Source organism: Trichomonas vaginalis, chromosome V (assembly GCF_026262505.1).
Source record: "Trichomonas vaginalis G3 chromosome V, whole genome shotgun sequence".
Lineage (NCBI taxonomy): Eukaryota > Parabasalia > Trichomonadida > Trichomonadidae > Trichomonas > Trichomonas vaginalis.
This window is the reverse complement of record NC_067207.1, coordinates 25,221,259-25,233,719: the sequence shown is the minus strand read 5'-3', so window position 1 is coordinate 25,233,719 and position 12,461 is coordinate 25,221,259. Positions and strand designations below refer to the sequence as shown.

The 12,461-nt window shown below is 30.8% G+C and overlaps 3 protein-coding genes and 1 pseudogene across 4 annotated transcripts, besides 1 other annotated feature; all 4 read right to left on the bottom strand.

The window, feature by feature from the left end:
* Window positions 1-771: 771 nt before the first annotated feature.
* On the bottom strand, window positions 772-2,439 carry TVAGG3_0399590 (uncharacterized protein; the record flags this gene model as incomplete). The annotated part of the gene is made up of 1 exon (XM_051232668.1): window positions 772-2,439. One exon carries the CDS (start codon window positions 2,437-2,439, stop codon window positions 772-774), a length of 1,668 nt encoding a protein of 555 aa, XP_051102398.1.
* Window positions 2,440-3,378: 939 nt separating this feature from the next.
* On the bottom strand, window positions 3,379-5,046 carry TVAGG3_0399580 (uncharacterized protein; the record flags this gene model as incomplete). Its single annotated transcript, XM_051232667.1, has 1 exon — window positions 3,379-5,046. The coding sequence occupies one exon, from the start codon at window positions 5,044-5,046 to the stop codon at window positions 3,379-3,381; it is 1,668 nt and encodes a 555-aa protein (XP_051102397.1).
* A 943-nt stretch (window positions 5,047-5,989) lies between these two features.
* Window positions 5,990-6,639, bottom strand: TVAGG3_0399570 (annotated as a pseudogene). The gene has a single exon. A coding segment is annotated over exon 1 (650 nt).
* Window positions 6,640-6,673: 34 nt separating this feature from the next.
* Window positions 6,674-7,324, bottom strand: TVAGG3_0399560 (uncharacterized protein; the record flags this gene model as incomplete). The annotated part of the gene is made up of 1 exon (XM_051232666.1): window positions 6,674-7,096. The coding sequence occupies one exon, from the start codon at window positions 7,094-7,096 to the stop codon at window positions 6,674-6,676; it is 423 nt and encodes a 140-aa protein (XP_051102396.1).
* A 652-nt stretch (window positions 7,325-7,976) lies between these two features.
* Window positions 7,977-11,443: a mobile genetic element.
* Window positions 11,444-12,461: the final 1,018 nt, after the last annotated feature.

The following is a 12,461-nucleotide window of genomic DNA, read 5'->3' as shown; positions in this document are numbered from 1 at the left end:
CCTCTCAATTTTTTGTGAAAAAATAAAAAATAAAAAAGCTATAAAATTGAAAGTTCTTTGCCCAATGTCAGTTCAAATAAAAAATGCTCAATTTGATTTAATAACTAAAAATAATAGATGCAAATCTGAATGACTACTTATTATCTGTGTCAAATTTAATGATTGAGTTTATTTATTCATTCGAAAATTCCAGTTCAATATATAATTTTAAAAATTTCACATTAATTATGTATGTCAGAAATTTTGAAATAATCTGACATTCTACTTCTTGTCATTTATTTTTAGCCATGAAAATTGAACTATAATTCCTGTATATACACATCCATATGTCATTATATATTGATGGACCCTTGATGATAATGTCAAGAAAAACGAATAAATCTGATGAGTAATGAGACAAAATAACTGTTTTTTTAGCTGGCAGATTTTTTATAGTAACAAACGGGAGTCATTATTCATTCTCCTTTATTTTTGAGATGGGAAGATATCATTGCAGCATTATATACTCATCAATTGGTAACTTATGTTATGGGATCATTTGAAAAAAAATTTATTAGTAATGTTTATTAATTAGATGCTTCATTTATAAAAAAGCTTGTCTTGTTCTATGATCTTTATTCCAAGTTGGCAATTAAGATTTAGTTGCACAACAAGAATTTCACATGAAAAACAATCCTAGATTGAGTAATTTCAACTTGTTGAAAGATAATTTATAAGTAATTTTAAAAAGTGTGTTTAAAGCATAAAATTTAATTTATTCTCCGAATTTTTTTATTTTCTCAGCCAAAGAATAATAACGACTACCGCAACAACAACAGCAATGACAGCTAAGACACAGAGAACTGCAACAAGGGCGGTCTTCTTTTTAGCTTCCTTTGTAGCAATCTTTCCTGTTGCAGAATCACTTGCGATAACATCTTGATAGATGTTGATATTTGTTAATTTTTCAGAGGATTCGGTTGGTGTTGTGACTACGATCTTGATTTCGGCTGTTGTGTTTGTTTCTGTTGTTGGGATGGTGAAATCAAGTGGAACTCTGACTAATCCTGCATCGTTAGTTGATGTGATCGTCTTCTTGACTTTATCGTTGTAGAACAGAGAAACAGTGAACTTGTTATCGAAGTTTGTATCTGGATCATTGATGACAGCTGTGAAGTTGACCTTGTCGCCTTTGTTGTATGTGGCATTAAGTTTTGGTTCGAAATAGATTGTGAGAACTGTGTTATTCTTGATTGTGATTGTGAACTTCTTTGTTCCAATCTTCTTGCCATCTGTAGCTGTGACTTTGACTTCATATTCACCTGCTGCTGTGTCTTTTGGAACTTTGAATTTGAATGTCTTAAGATCTTTGCTGTTTGCAACTTCTTGTGTTGCAACTTCTGCATTGTTGAAGAAAACCTTTGCTGTGAGTGGTTTATCACCTGAATCTTGATCGTAGACTGAAGCCAAGAAAGAAACTTCAGAATCTGGAATGTAATATAGGTATTCAGATGGAACAATGTATAACTTTGGTCTATAATTTGGTGGAACAACTGTAATTGTGAATTCTTCATAAAGCAATGAGCCAAGACCATTAGTATATGTGTAAACATATAATGTGTACTTTCCAAGTTCTGTTGGTGGTGTGATTGACACATCAAAATCCATACTTGTTTGTTTTTCTGAAACTGTAAATTTGCCAAGGCTGCCATATTTGATTATCTTATCTTTTGAATCATGAATTTCCCAACCTGCTTCTACCGTGTATGGTTCAACTAAGAAATAAAAACTTCCCTTTACTTGAATTACTTCAGTGGAATCTGTTTCTTCTGAAATCAGAGATTTATCAAGTTTAAGTAATGGCGGTTGATATGTCTCTTCATAAAACATGTAAGAAAGTGTGATAGACTTTCCTGGTTGGATATACTTGTTGAGCCATGAGAATGAGATCCATTGAATTTCAGGAAATCCAGAGTCGTATTCTAAAATTTTCTCATTGTTCGTGAAGAATCTTGGCTCAGGTTCTATTCCAAAGTCTTGGGCACTGATATCTGTAACCCAAGGATGATTTTGCAGAACTAGTGTCAGATCATTTGTTTGATCCCACCAAAGATAATAACCAAAGTTTGTAAGGGATGATGCTTCAACATTATCTATAGAATCTTTTAAATTCAATGCTGTGCAAAGGTCAATTTTCTTTTCCGTTGAGCCTTTGTTGGTAATTGTCTGTGAAATAATAACATAATCTGAATTTTCATCATTATAAATTTCAACGGAGTAGCCTAAATCAGTGGCTTCTTTAATGTTTTTTGTAACACCATCTATTCTGACTTTTGTATAAGGTTCTTTAATTATTTCATAATTCTCCCTTCCGTCCTTATCATAAATCATGTACGAATTATCCCCAACAACTTTGCCTGAAACTGAAAGAGAAAGTTGTGCAAGTAATATGGAAAACATTTAAAAAATGGTAAAATGATTTTATAAAAGTATTCAAATATAAATATTTCAGAAACATTTTGAGTCGTTTTTCAAAGTCATCTATACATATGAATCGATAATATTTCATATTATTATACCTTATGATTGATTTTCTATAGTTATAATCACCTTGTATAATGTCAAGATGATCCTCTCAATTTTTTGTGAAAAAATAAAAAAATAAAAAAGCTATAAAATTGAAAGTTCTTTGCCCAATGTCAGTTCAAATAAAAAATGCTCAATTTGATTTAATAACTAAAAATAATAGATGCAAATCTGAATGACTACTTATTATCTGTGTCAAATTTAATGATTGAGTTTATTTATTCATTCGAAAATTCCAGTTCAATATATAATTTTAAAAATTTCACATTAATTATGTATGTCAGAAATTTTGAAATAATCTGACATTCTACTTCTTGTCATTTATTTTTAGCCATGAAAATTGAACTATAATTCCTGTATATACACATCCATATGTCATTATATATGATGACCCTTGATTAATGTCAAGCAAAAAACGAATAAATCTGATGAGTAATGAGACAAAATAACTTTTTTTAGCTGGCAGATTTTTTATAGTAACAAACGGAGTCATTATTCATTCTCCTTTATTTTTGAGATGGGAAGATATCATTGCAGCATTATTATACTCATCAAATTGGTTAACTTATGTTATGGGATCATTTGAAAAAAATTTATTAGTAATGTTTATAATTAGATGCTTCATTTATAAAAAAGCTTGTCTTGTTCTATGATCTTTATTCCAAGTTGGCAATTAAGATTTAGTTGCACAACAAGAATTTCACATGAAAAACAATCCTAGATTGAGTAATTTCAACTTGTTGAAAGATAATTTATAAGTAATTTTAAAAAGTGTGTTTAAAGCATAAAATTTAATTTATTCTCCGAATTTTTTTATTTTCTCAGCCAAAGAATAATAACGACTACCGCAACAACAACAGCAATGACAGCTAAGACACAGAGAACTGCAACAAGGGCGGTCTTCTTTTTAGCTTCCTTTGTAGCAATCTTTCCTGTTGCAGAATCACTTGCGATAACATCTTGATAGATGTTGATATTTGTTAATTTTTCAGAGGATTCGGTTGGTGTTGTGACTACGATCTTGATTTCGGCTGTTGTGTTTGTTTCTGTTGTTGGGATGGTGAAATCAAGTGGAACTCTGACTAATCCTGCATCGTTAGTTGATGTGATCGTCTTCTTGACTTTATCGTTGTAGAACAGAGAAACAGTGAACTTGTTATCGAAGTTTGTATCTGGATCATTGATGACAGCTGTGAAGTTGACCTTGTCGCCTTTGTTGTATGTGGCATTAAGTTTTGGTTCGAAATAGATTGTGAGAACTGTGTTATTCTTGATTGTGATTGTGAACTTCTTTGTTCCAATCTTCTTGCCATCTGTAGCTGTGACTTTGACTTCATATTCACCTGCTGCTGTGTCTTTTGGAACTTTGAATTTGAATGTCTTAAGATCTTTGCTGTTTGCAACTTCTTGTGTTGCAACTTCTGCATTGTTGAAGAAAACCTTTGCTGTGAGTGGTTTATCACCTGAATCTTGATCGTAGACTGAAGCCAAGAAAGAAACTTCAGAATCTGGAATGTAATATAGGTATTCAGATGGAACAATGTATAACTTTGGTCTATAATTTGGTGGAACAACTGTAATTGTGAATTCTTCATAAAGCAATGAGCCAAGACCATTAGTATATGTGTAAACATATAATGTGTACTTTCCAAGTTCTGTTGGTGGTGTGATTGACACATCAAAATCCATACTTGTTTGTTTTTCTGAAACTGTAAATTTGCCAAGGCTGCCATATTTGATTATCTTATCTTTTGAATCATGAATTTCCCAACCTGCTTCTACCGTGTATGGTTCAACTAAGAAATAAAAACTTCCCTTTACTTGAATTACTTCAGTGGAATCTGTTTCTTCTGAAATCAGAGATTTATCAAGTTTAAGTAATGGCGGTTGATATGTCTCTTCATAAAACATGTAAGAAAGTGTGATAGACTTTCCTGGTTGGATATACTTGTTGAGCCATGAGAATGAGATCCATTGAATTTCAGGAAATCCAGAGTCGTATTCTAAAATTTTCTCATTGTTCGTGAAGAATCTTGGCTCAGGTTCTATTCCAAAGTCTTGGGCACTGATATCTGTAACCCAAGGATGATTTTGCAGAACTAGTGTCAGATCATTTGTTTGATCCCACCAAAGATAATAACCAAAGTTTGTAAGGGATGATGCTTCAACATTATCTATAGAATCTTTTAAATTCAATGCTGTGCAAAGGTCAATTTTCTTTTCCGTTGAGCCTTTGTTGGTAATTGTCTGTGAAATAATAACATAATCTGAATTTTCATCATTATAAATTTCAACGGAGTAGCCTAAATCAGTGGCTTCTTTAATGTTTTTTGTAACACCATCTATTCTGACTTTTGTATAAGGTTCTTTAATTATTTCATAATTCTCCCTTCCGTCCTTATCATAAATCATGTACGAATTATCCCCAACAACTTTGCCTGAAACTGAAAGAGAAAGTTGTGCAAGTAATATGGAAAACATTTAAAAAAATGGTAAAATGATTTTATAAAAGTATTCAAATATAAATATTTCAGAAACATTTTGAGTCGTTTTTCAAAGTCATCTATACATATGAATCGATAATATTTCATATTATTATACCTTATGATTGATTTTCTATAGTTATAATCACCTTGTATAATGTCAAGATGATCCTCTCAATTTTTTGTGAAAAAATAAAAAATAAAAAAGCTATAAAATTGAAAGTTCTTTGCCCAATGTCAGTTCAAATAAAAAATGCTCAATTTGATTTAATAACTAAAAATAATAGATGCAAATCTGAATGACTACTTATTATCTGTGTCAAATTTAATGATTGAGTTTATTTATTCATTCGAAAATTCCAGTTCAATATATAATTTTAAAAATTTCACATTAATTATGTATGTCAGAAATTTTGAAATAATCTGACATTCTACTTCTTGTCATTTATTTTTAGCCATGAAAATTGAACTATAATTCCTGTATATACACATCCATATGTCATTATATATTGATGGACCCTTGATGATAATGTCAAGAAAAACGAATAAATCTGATGAGTAATGAGACAAAATAACTGTTTTTTTAGCTGGCAGATTTTTTATAGTAACAAACGGGAGTCATTATTCATTCTCCTTTATTTTTGAGATGGGAAGATATCATTGCAGCATTATATACTCATCAATTGGTAACTTATGTTATGGGATCATTTGAAAAAAAATTTATTAGTAATGTTTATTAATTAGATGCTTCATTTATAAAAAAGCTTGTCTTGTTCTATGATCTTTATTCCAAGTTGGCAATTAAGATTTAGTTGCACAACAAGAATTTCACATGAAAAACAATCCTAGATTGAGTAATTTCAACTTGTTGAAAGATAATTTATAAGTAATTTTAAAAAGTGTGTTTAAAGCATAAAATTTAATTTATTCTCCGAATTTTTTTATTTTCTCAGCCAAAGAATAATAACGACTACCGCAACAACAACAGCAATGACAGCTAAGACACAGAGAACTGCAACAAGGGCGGTCTTCTTTTTAGCTTCCTTTGTAGCAATCTTTCCTGTTGCAGAATCACTTGCGATAACATCTTGATAGATGTTGATATTTGTTAATTTTTCAGAGGATTCGGTTGGTGTTGTGACTACGATCTTGATTTCGGCTGTTGTGTTTGTTTCTGTTGTTGGGATGGTGAAATCAAGTGGAACTCTGACTAATCCTGCATCGTTAGTTGATGTGATCGTCTTCTTGACTTTATCGTTGTAGAAACAGTGAACTTGTTATCGAAGTTTGTATCTGGATCATTGATGACAGCTGTGAAGTTGACCTTGTCGCCTTTGTTGTATGTGGCAGTTAAGTTTGTACTGTGTTTCTTGATTGTGATTGTGAACTTCTTTGTTCCAATCTTCTTGCCATCTGTAGCTGTGACTTTGACTTCATATTCACCTGCTGCTGTGTCTTTTGGAACTTTGAATTTGAATGTCTTAAGATCTGTGCTGTTTGCAACTTCTTGTGTTGCAACTTCTGCATTGTTGAAGAAAACCTTTGCTGTGAGTGGTTTATCACCTGAATCTTGATCGTAGACTGAAGCCAAAAAGAAACTTCAGAATCTGGAATGTAATAAGGTATCAGAGGAAGAACATAAACTTTGGTCTGTATTTGGAGGAACAACTGTAAATGGAATTCTTCATAAAGCAATGATTCAAGATCATAGTATATGTATAAACATATAATGTGTACTTTCCAAGTCCTGTTGGTGGTGTGATGGATACATCGAAGTCCTTACTCTTCATTGATTCTGAAGCTTTGAATTTGCCAAGTGTGATCATATTGATAATTTTATCATTGGAAGTACGAAGTTTCCAGCCAGCTTCTGCATCACAACCATCAACAAGGAATGAGAACTTGCCCTTGATTTGAATTACTTCAGTAGCATCAGTTTCTTCTGGGATTAAAGATTTCTCAAGGAAGAGGAATGGTGGTTCATATTTTCCTTTATGTAATAGATAAGAGAATGTTATTGACTGTCCAGGTTGTATATATTTGTTCAACCATGAAAATGAAACCCATAAAATTGATGGAAGATCATCATCATCATCTACATTTTCTAAAATTTTATCGGTGTTCGTGAAGAATTTAGGCACGTCATCAGAGCCGAAGTCATGGGCATTGACATCAGTAACCCATGGATGATTTTGGAGAACTAATGTAAGATCTGTTATCTCTTTCCACCAAAGGGAATAGCCAAAGTTTGCAAGAGTTTGAGCGATGACTTTTTTATCTTCTGCCTAAATAACATTGCTGTGCAAAAATCTACCTTCTTTTCATTTGACCCTTTATTTTAATTGTCTGCTTTACAACTGTATATAATAAATTTTTGTGATTTTCAATTTGAAGAGAGTAATCTAAATCTGTTACTTTTTCAATATTGCTTTCAACGCCATCAATTCTGACTTTTGTGGTCACATTTTCAACCAATTCTACATGCTTTCTGTTTTGATCAACATCAGTGAATCCGTAGGAGTATTTTCGATTGGAATGGCCAGAAACTGAGAGGGAAAATTGCACCAAGATAATGAAAACATATTTAGAATAATGATTTTATATGTTTTCTTAAGGAGTATTCAAAAATATAAAATAATTCAAAAATAATTGAGTGGATTCAAAAACTGCCAAAGTAATGAGAATCGATAACATTTCCGAGAACTGAACTCTTTAATAAAATTTCAATAGTTTAATCAAGTTATATTGTGTCACGATATGACGCTCAAATTTTAAAATATTTCAGAATTTTGAGAAAGAATAAAAAATTAATAAGCTCTGCCAATGTTATTGGAAGCAAAAACATGCTAGAAGCCTGCAACCTTTTGCATCTTTCCTTTTATAAATTCTATGTCTGTTCTTTGATTCAAATGATTAATATTTTTACGGGGGCGCGTAAAGGGTTGGGCGTCCTAAGGCGTCCTGATGTAAACTATTCAATTTTGAGAAGTTTACACCATAATTGAATAGTTTATGGCGTCCTGAGAGGAGATTTCAATGGGTATGGCGTCCTAAAAAAAATAGAAGAAAATGATTTTTTCTCGATTTTTCTAGAAATTGAATTTTTAAAAAAAGAAAAAAATCAAAACGTATACATTCAAGAAAGACTATAAATGAAGATTTTTCTATTTTTTTCATTCTAAAACATCTTTTTTTGGATAATTTTTTTTTTAATAAATATGTAAGAAAGATTGAAGAAAAAGTAAATTTACTTTAAGAAAATTCGTTTTACATGATGTAAGACCCATAACAACTATAAATATTCAATTATTTAAAATAAAAAAAGAAAAACAGATTAAATGTATCTCACATCAAAATCCATTGACCTAAGGATGTTAAGTTTCTGTTTTTAAAAGTTGATATTTTTTTTTAATTTTAAGAAAATTAATAGCATGTTATTAGACAATAGAGTGTAATGATATTGACTAAAACAGAAATGAGAGAATAGAGATATAATTTTGATAAGCAATATTGCAAACAAATTCTGAAGTAAAATCGCGATCAATAATTGAAAATTACGATCATGTACTGAAAAATGACGATCGAATTGAATGAATAGAATTATATCTAAGAAAAAAAAATTGTATTTAGAAGATGAACAAAGAAAGGTGTATGCTAAAAATCATTTAACAATAAATGGAAATAAAACGAAATTGTTAAAAGAAAAAAAATGAAAATTGTTAAATAATATATTATTTTTTAGTCATAAGAATAAAAATATAGTAGTTATAAAAGGAATTAGACTTCATATATCAATTCTTTTTCTCTGTAGATGTGGAACGTTTGCTTTTCGATCTCTTTCGATGAACTTGAAAATATAAGTTATTATCGCTGAGAATCCTTTCCGAAATAGGAGCTTTACGTTTAGGAGGATTGTCGGATGAATTTTGTTTTTTATTGTTGATTTTGTTGTTATGGAAGATTTTTTCTTATTTTTTTCAGAATTTTGCTTGCTATTAACTGAAACTTGTTTTGACGGCCCAACAATAGCATTTGTAGTAGGAAGAATTCCCAATAACGAGCGCATTTTCGATAATTGTTTTTCAATATGATCAAGAAGGTCCAGCTTATGTTCTAGATTACTAGACATTTGATTTGTAGAAGGATGGTTTTGATTTTCTGGTTCTAAATCTGTAGAGTCTGCAATATTTGAATTTTCGGAGCGAATTGGAGCATCTGAACCTTGATTTGTATCGGCTTGCTCAAAATTAGTTTGAATTGGAGTGGATGAATTAAATCTGGATGATTTAATGTTTCATTAAATAATGCCATAATTTTTTCTCTTTTTCATTAATAAACTTAGTGATCATTGTATCTTTATTTGTTAGATCGATCGATTTGAGTATATCTGCATCATGAACTGGAATATTTTCGAACAATGAACTCGATTCTATGGAACCATATGGAGAAATCTCGTTCTGAGCCAAAGAAAGATCACTTACGTTGTATTGTTTGATAGAAAAATTGTTTTCTCAAGTTCTTTTTGAAAGCAATCAAGAATATAATTTTGTAGCTATCAGTGATAACGGTTTTTATATGGCGCTCGATCTTCTGGTTATTTTTGATGGCGTTATATTTATCTAATTGGATTTGAGATATCTTCTTAATAGCTTCATAAATGTTTGGATGTTTTAACGAAGAAAATTCTGAATGCATACTCTCGAGGCAATCATTAGTGAATATTGCAGTTGCATTATTATATTGAGATATTAAATTGTAGTGCGGCAACCAAACTTTGTTGAAATAATCAATATAATCTTTGATCGAATCAACTTTATTTTGATTAATTATATGCATTGTAAGTACAAATTCTTCATGAGACATGAATGGAGTAATAGAATATAGCTTAAATAAAGAATTTTGTAAAGTATTGAAATTTTTTGTATAAAGTGCTACAAGTTTCCTGTGTAAAGCTTGTTTGAAATGAAATAGGCATCCAATTATACGGACTTTAGGGAAAATTTGTTGAAGTGCCTCTATCATTCCCTTTTCAAAATCACAATGAATTTGAATTAGCTTTGAAAATTGAATACCCTTGACAGTAAAAATATATTCAAATGCCTTCTTATAAGATTCAAATGTGCGGTTTTTCATGAATATAAATAAAAGTGGTAGATATTGATTTGTTGAAGGTTCACAAATCATAATTGTTAGCATCTGTCCTTTTTGAAAATGTTTTGGTGTAATTTTAAAAGTTCCATCGCAAAATAAATATGTGGCTTCTTTTGCAAATTGAATTGCCTTCTCAAAACCAAAAAAAACATCGTCTCACAATTTGCTTGAAAATCATGGCCAATGAAAAACTGCTCGCCATTTATTAAACAAAAATTAGCAATTTCATCGTCTGTAATTTTTTCTCCAACAGAAAATTTTCTGGACTTATTATAAACTTCCCTGACCAATGAATCTTTAATTAATGGGTTTTCATCAGTACCAACAGCAAGTTCTGTCATAAATTTTTTAATCTGCTGAAAAGTGCCGTTGTCTTCAGAAAATTTTGCCATTGCCTTATTGTATATTTCTTTCAGAGTCATTGATTTATGAAGATCATTTTTTTTCATTTTGTAACTTTTTAAATTGTCTGCATTCGGGTATATGTTCCTTTTGTAAATCTTCGGAAACTGAACTGTTCTCAATTTTAACTAAATAACGTGCTTGACAAGAATGATCGATGCAACGGTAGTAACGTTCAATATTATTTGAATTAATAATATTTGTATGATTATGCGAATAAAGCATATCTTTGCGAACAATTGTATCAGGATATTTTCCAGTAACTGCGGGAATATTTTTAACTGCAATATAACTAAAATATCTTCTGACAGCTTTAGATTCATTTTTGGCGTATTTAATATTAAAATATTGAAGAACTTGTTTGATTATATTCGTTTTTTCATCTCTCGATGTTGATTTTTGGTATTTATCAGATTGTTCCCTGATAAATATTTTATTTTCGTCTGTAAAGTTTGCTCTTTTTTGATTAAATATAGATGATTTTCCCATTAAAAAATGAAATGATGCAAAATTTACGAAAACCGTTCGAAAATTGAATCATAAATGAAAAGTAATACTTAAATGAGGAATTCTTTGAGATATTGGTCTTAGATTGAATGTAGCGTCATTCTTATATAGAATATATATTCATATCATCGGAAATATGATAAAAAGCATATAATAAATGTCAAAAAAGTGAACAAATAAGCAAAGATATTTTTTAAAAAACAATGAAAAGTAATACTTAAATGAGGAATTCTTTGAGATATTGGTCTTAGATTGAATGTAGCGTCACAAATTTCACAAATATAATTTACTATACAATTTTATTCATTTTTTTAAAATGGCTGACGACAGTCTGTTAGGGATGCGTTAAACACGCCATTTGATCGGGCGTACATTTTTTTGTTCGCCCAAAAATTTCGCCATTTGAGAAATTCAAAAATTAAAAATAAAATTTTAATCTTGATTTTTTTATTTTCGTGATTTTTTTGAAACTTACATAACCGATGAAATACTTTTTTTAAGTAATCGTTTATTATATATAAATATATCTTAATAAATTTAATTCCTTAAGGTAGAGCGTGTTCAAATTTAAAATCTCATACAATATTTTCTTAATGGCGTATTTTTCTGAGGTCGCCCAAATAAAGGCGAATTCAAAATTGAGAACTCCAAGGCGTATGGCGAGTATTCAAAAAGTACGCCACTTACAAAATATTGAATGTGGATTATCAATTTTTTGGCGTGTTCAATTTCAAATTTTGATATTTATGTTTATTTTATTCAGTATAATGCTAAGAATTAAAATATAAAATTCATAGAATTTTTTCTTTGAAAATATTTTACATTTTTATTAGACCACTCCTAGACTAGTCATCAGGTTATCCTCAGATCATCCTCAGACTACTCCTTATCAGATTACTCATCATCCTCAGACTACTCCTTAGACCCCTCCTCATCAGACTCCTCCTCAGATCTTCCTCCTGAGACTACTCTTCAGACTACTCCTTAGAGTCCTCCTCATCAGACTAGTCCTGAGACTAGTCCTCAGACTACTCCTGAAACTACTCCTCAGATTATCCGCAGACTCCTCCTCAGATTATGCTCAGATTATCCTCAAACTCCTCAGATTATCCTCAAACTCCTCAGATTATCCTCAAACTCCTCAGACTACTCCTCGGTCTAATCCTCAGACTCCTCCTCAGATTATCCTCAAACTCCTCAGATTATCCTCAGACTCCTCAGACTACTCCTCGGTCTAATCCTCAGACTCCTCCTCAGATTATCCTCAAACTCCTCAGATTATCCTCAGACTCCTCAGATTATCCTCAGACTCCTCAGATTATCCTCAGACTCCTCAGATTATCCTCAGACTCC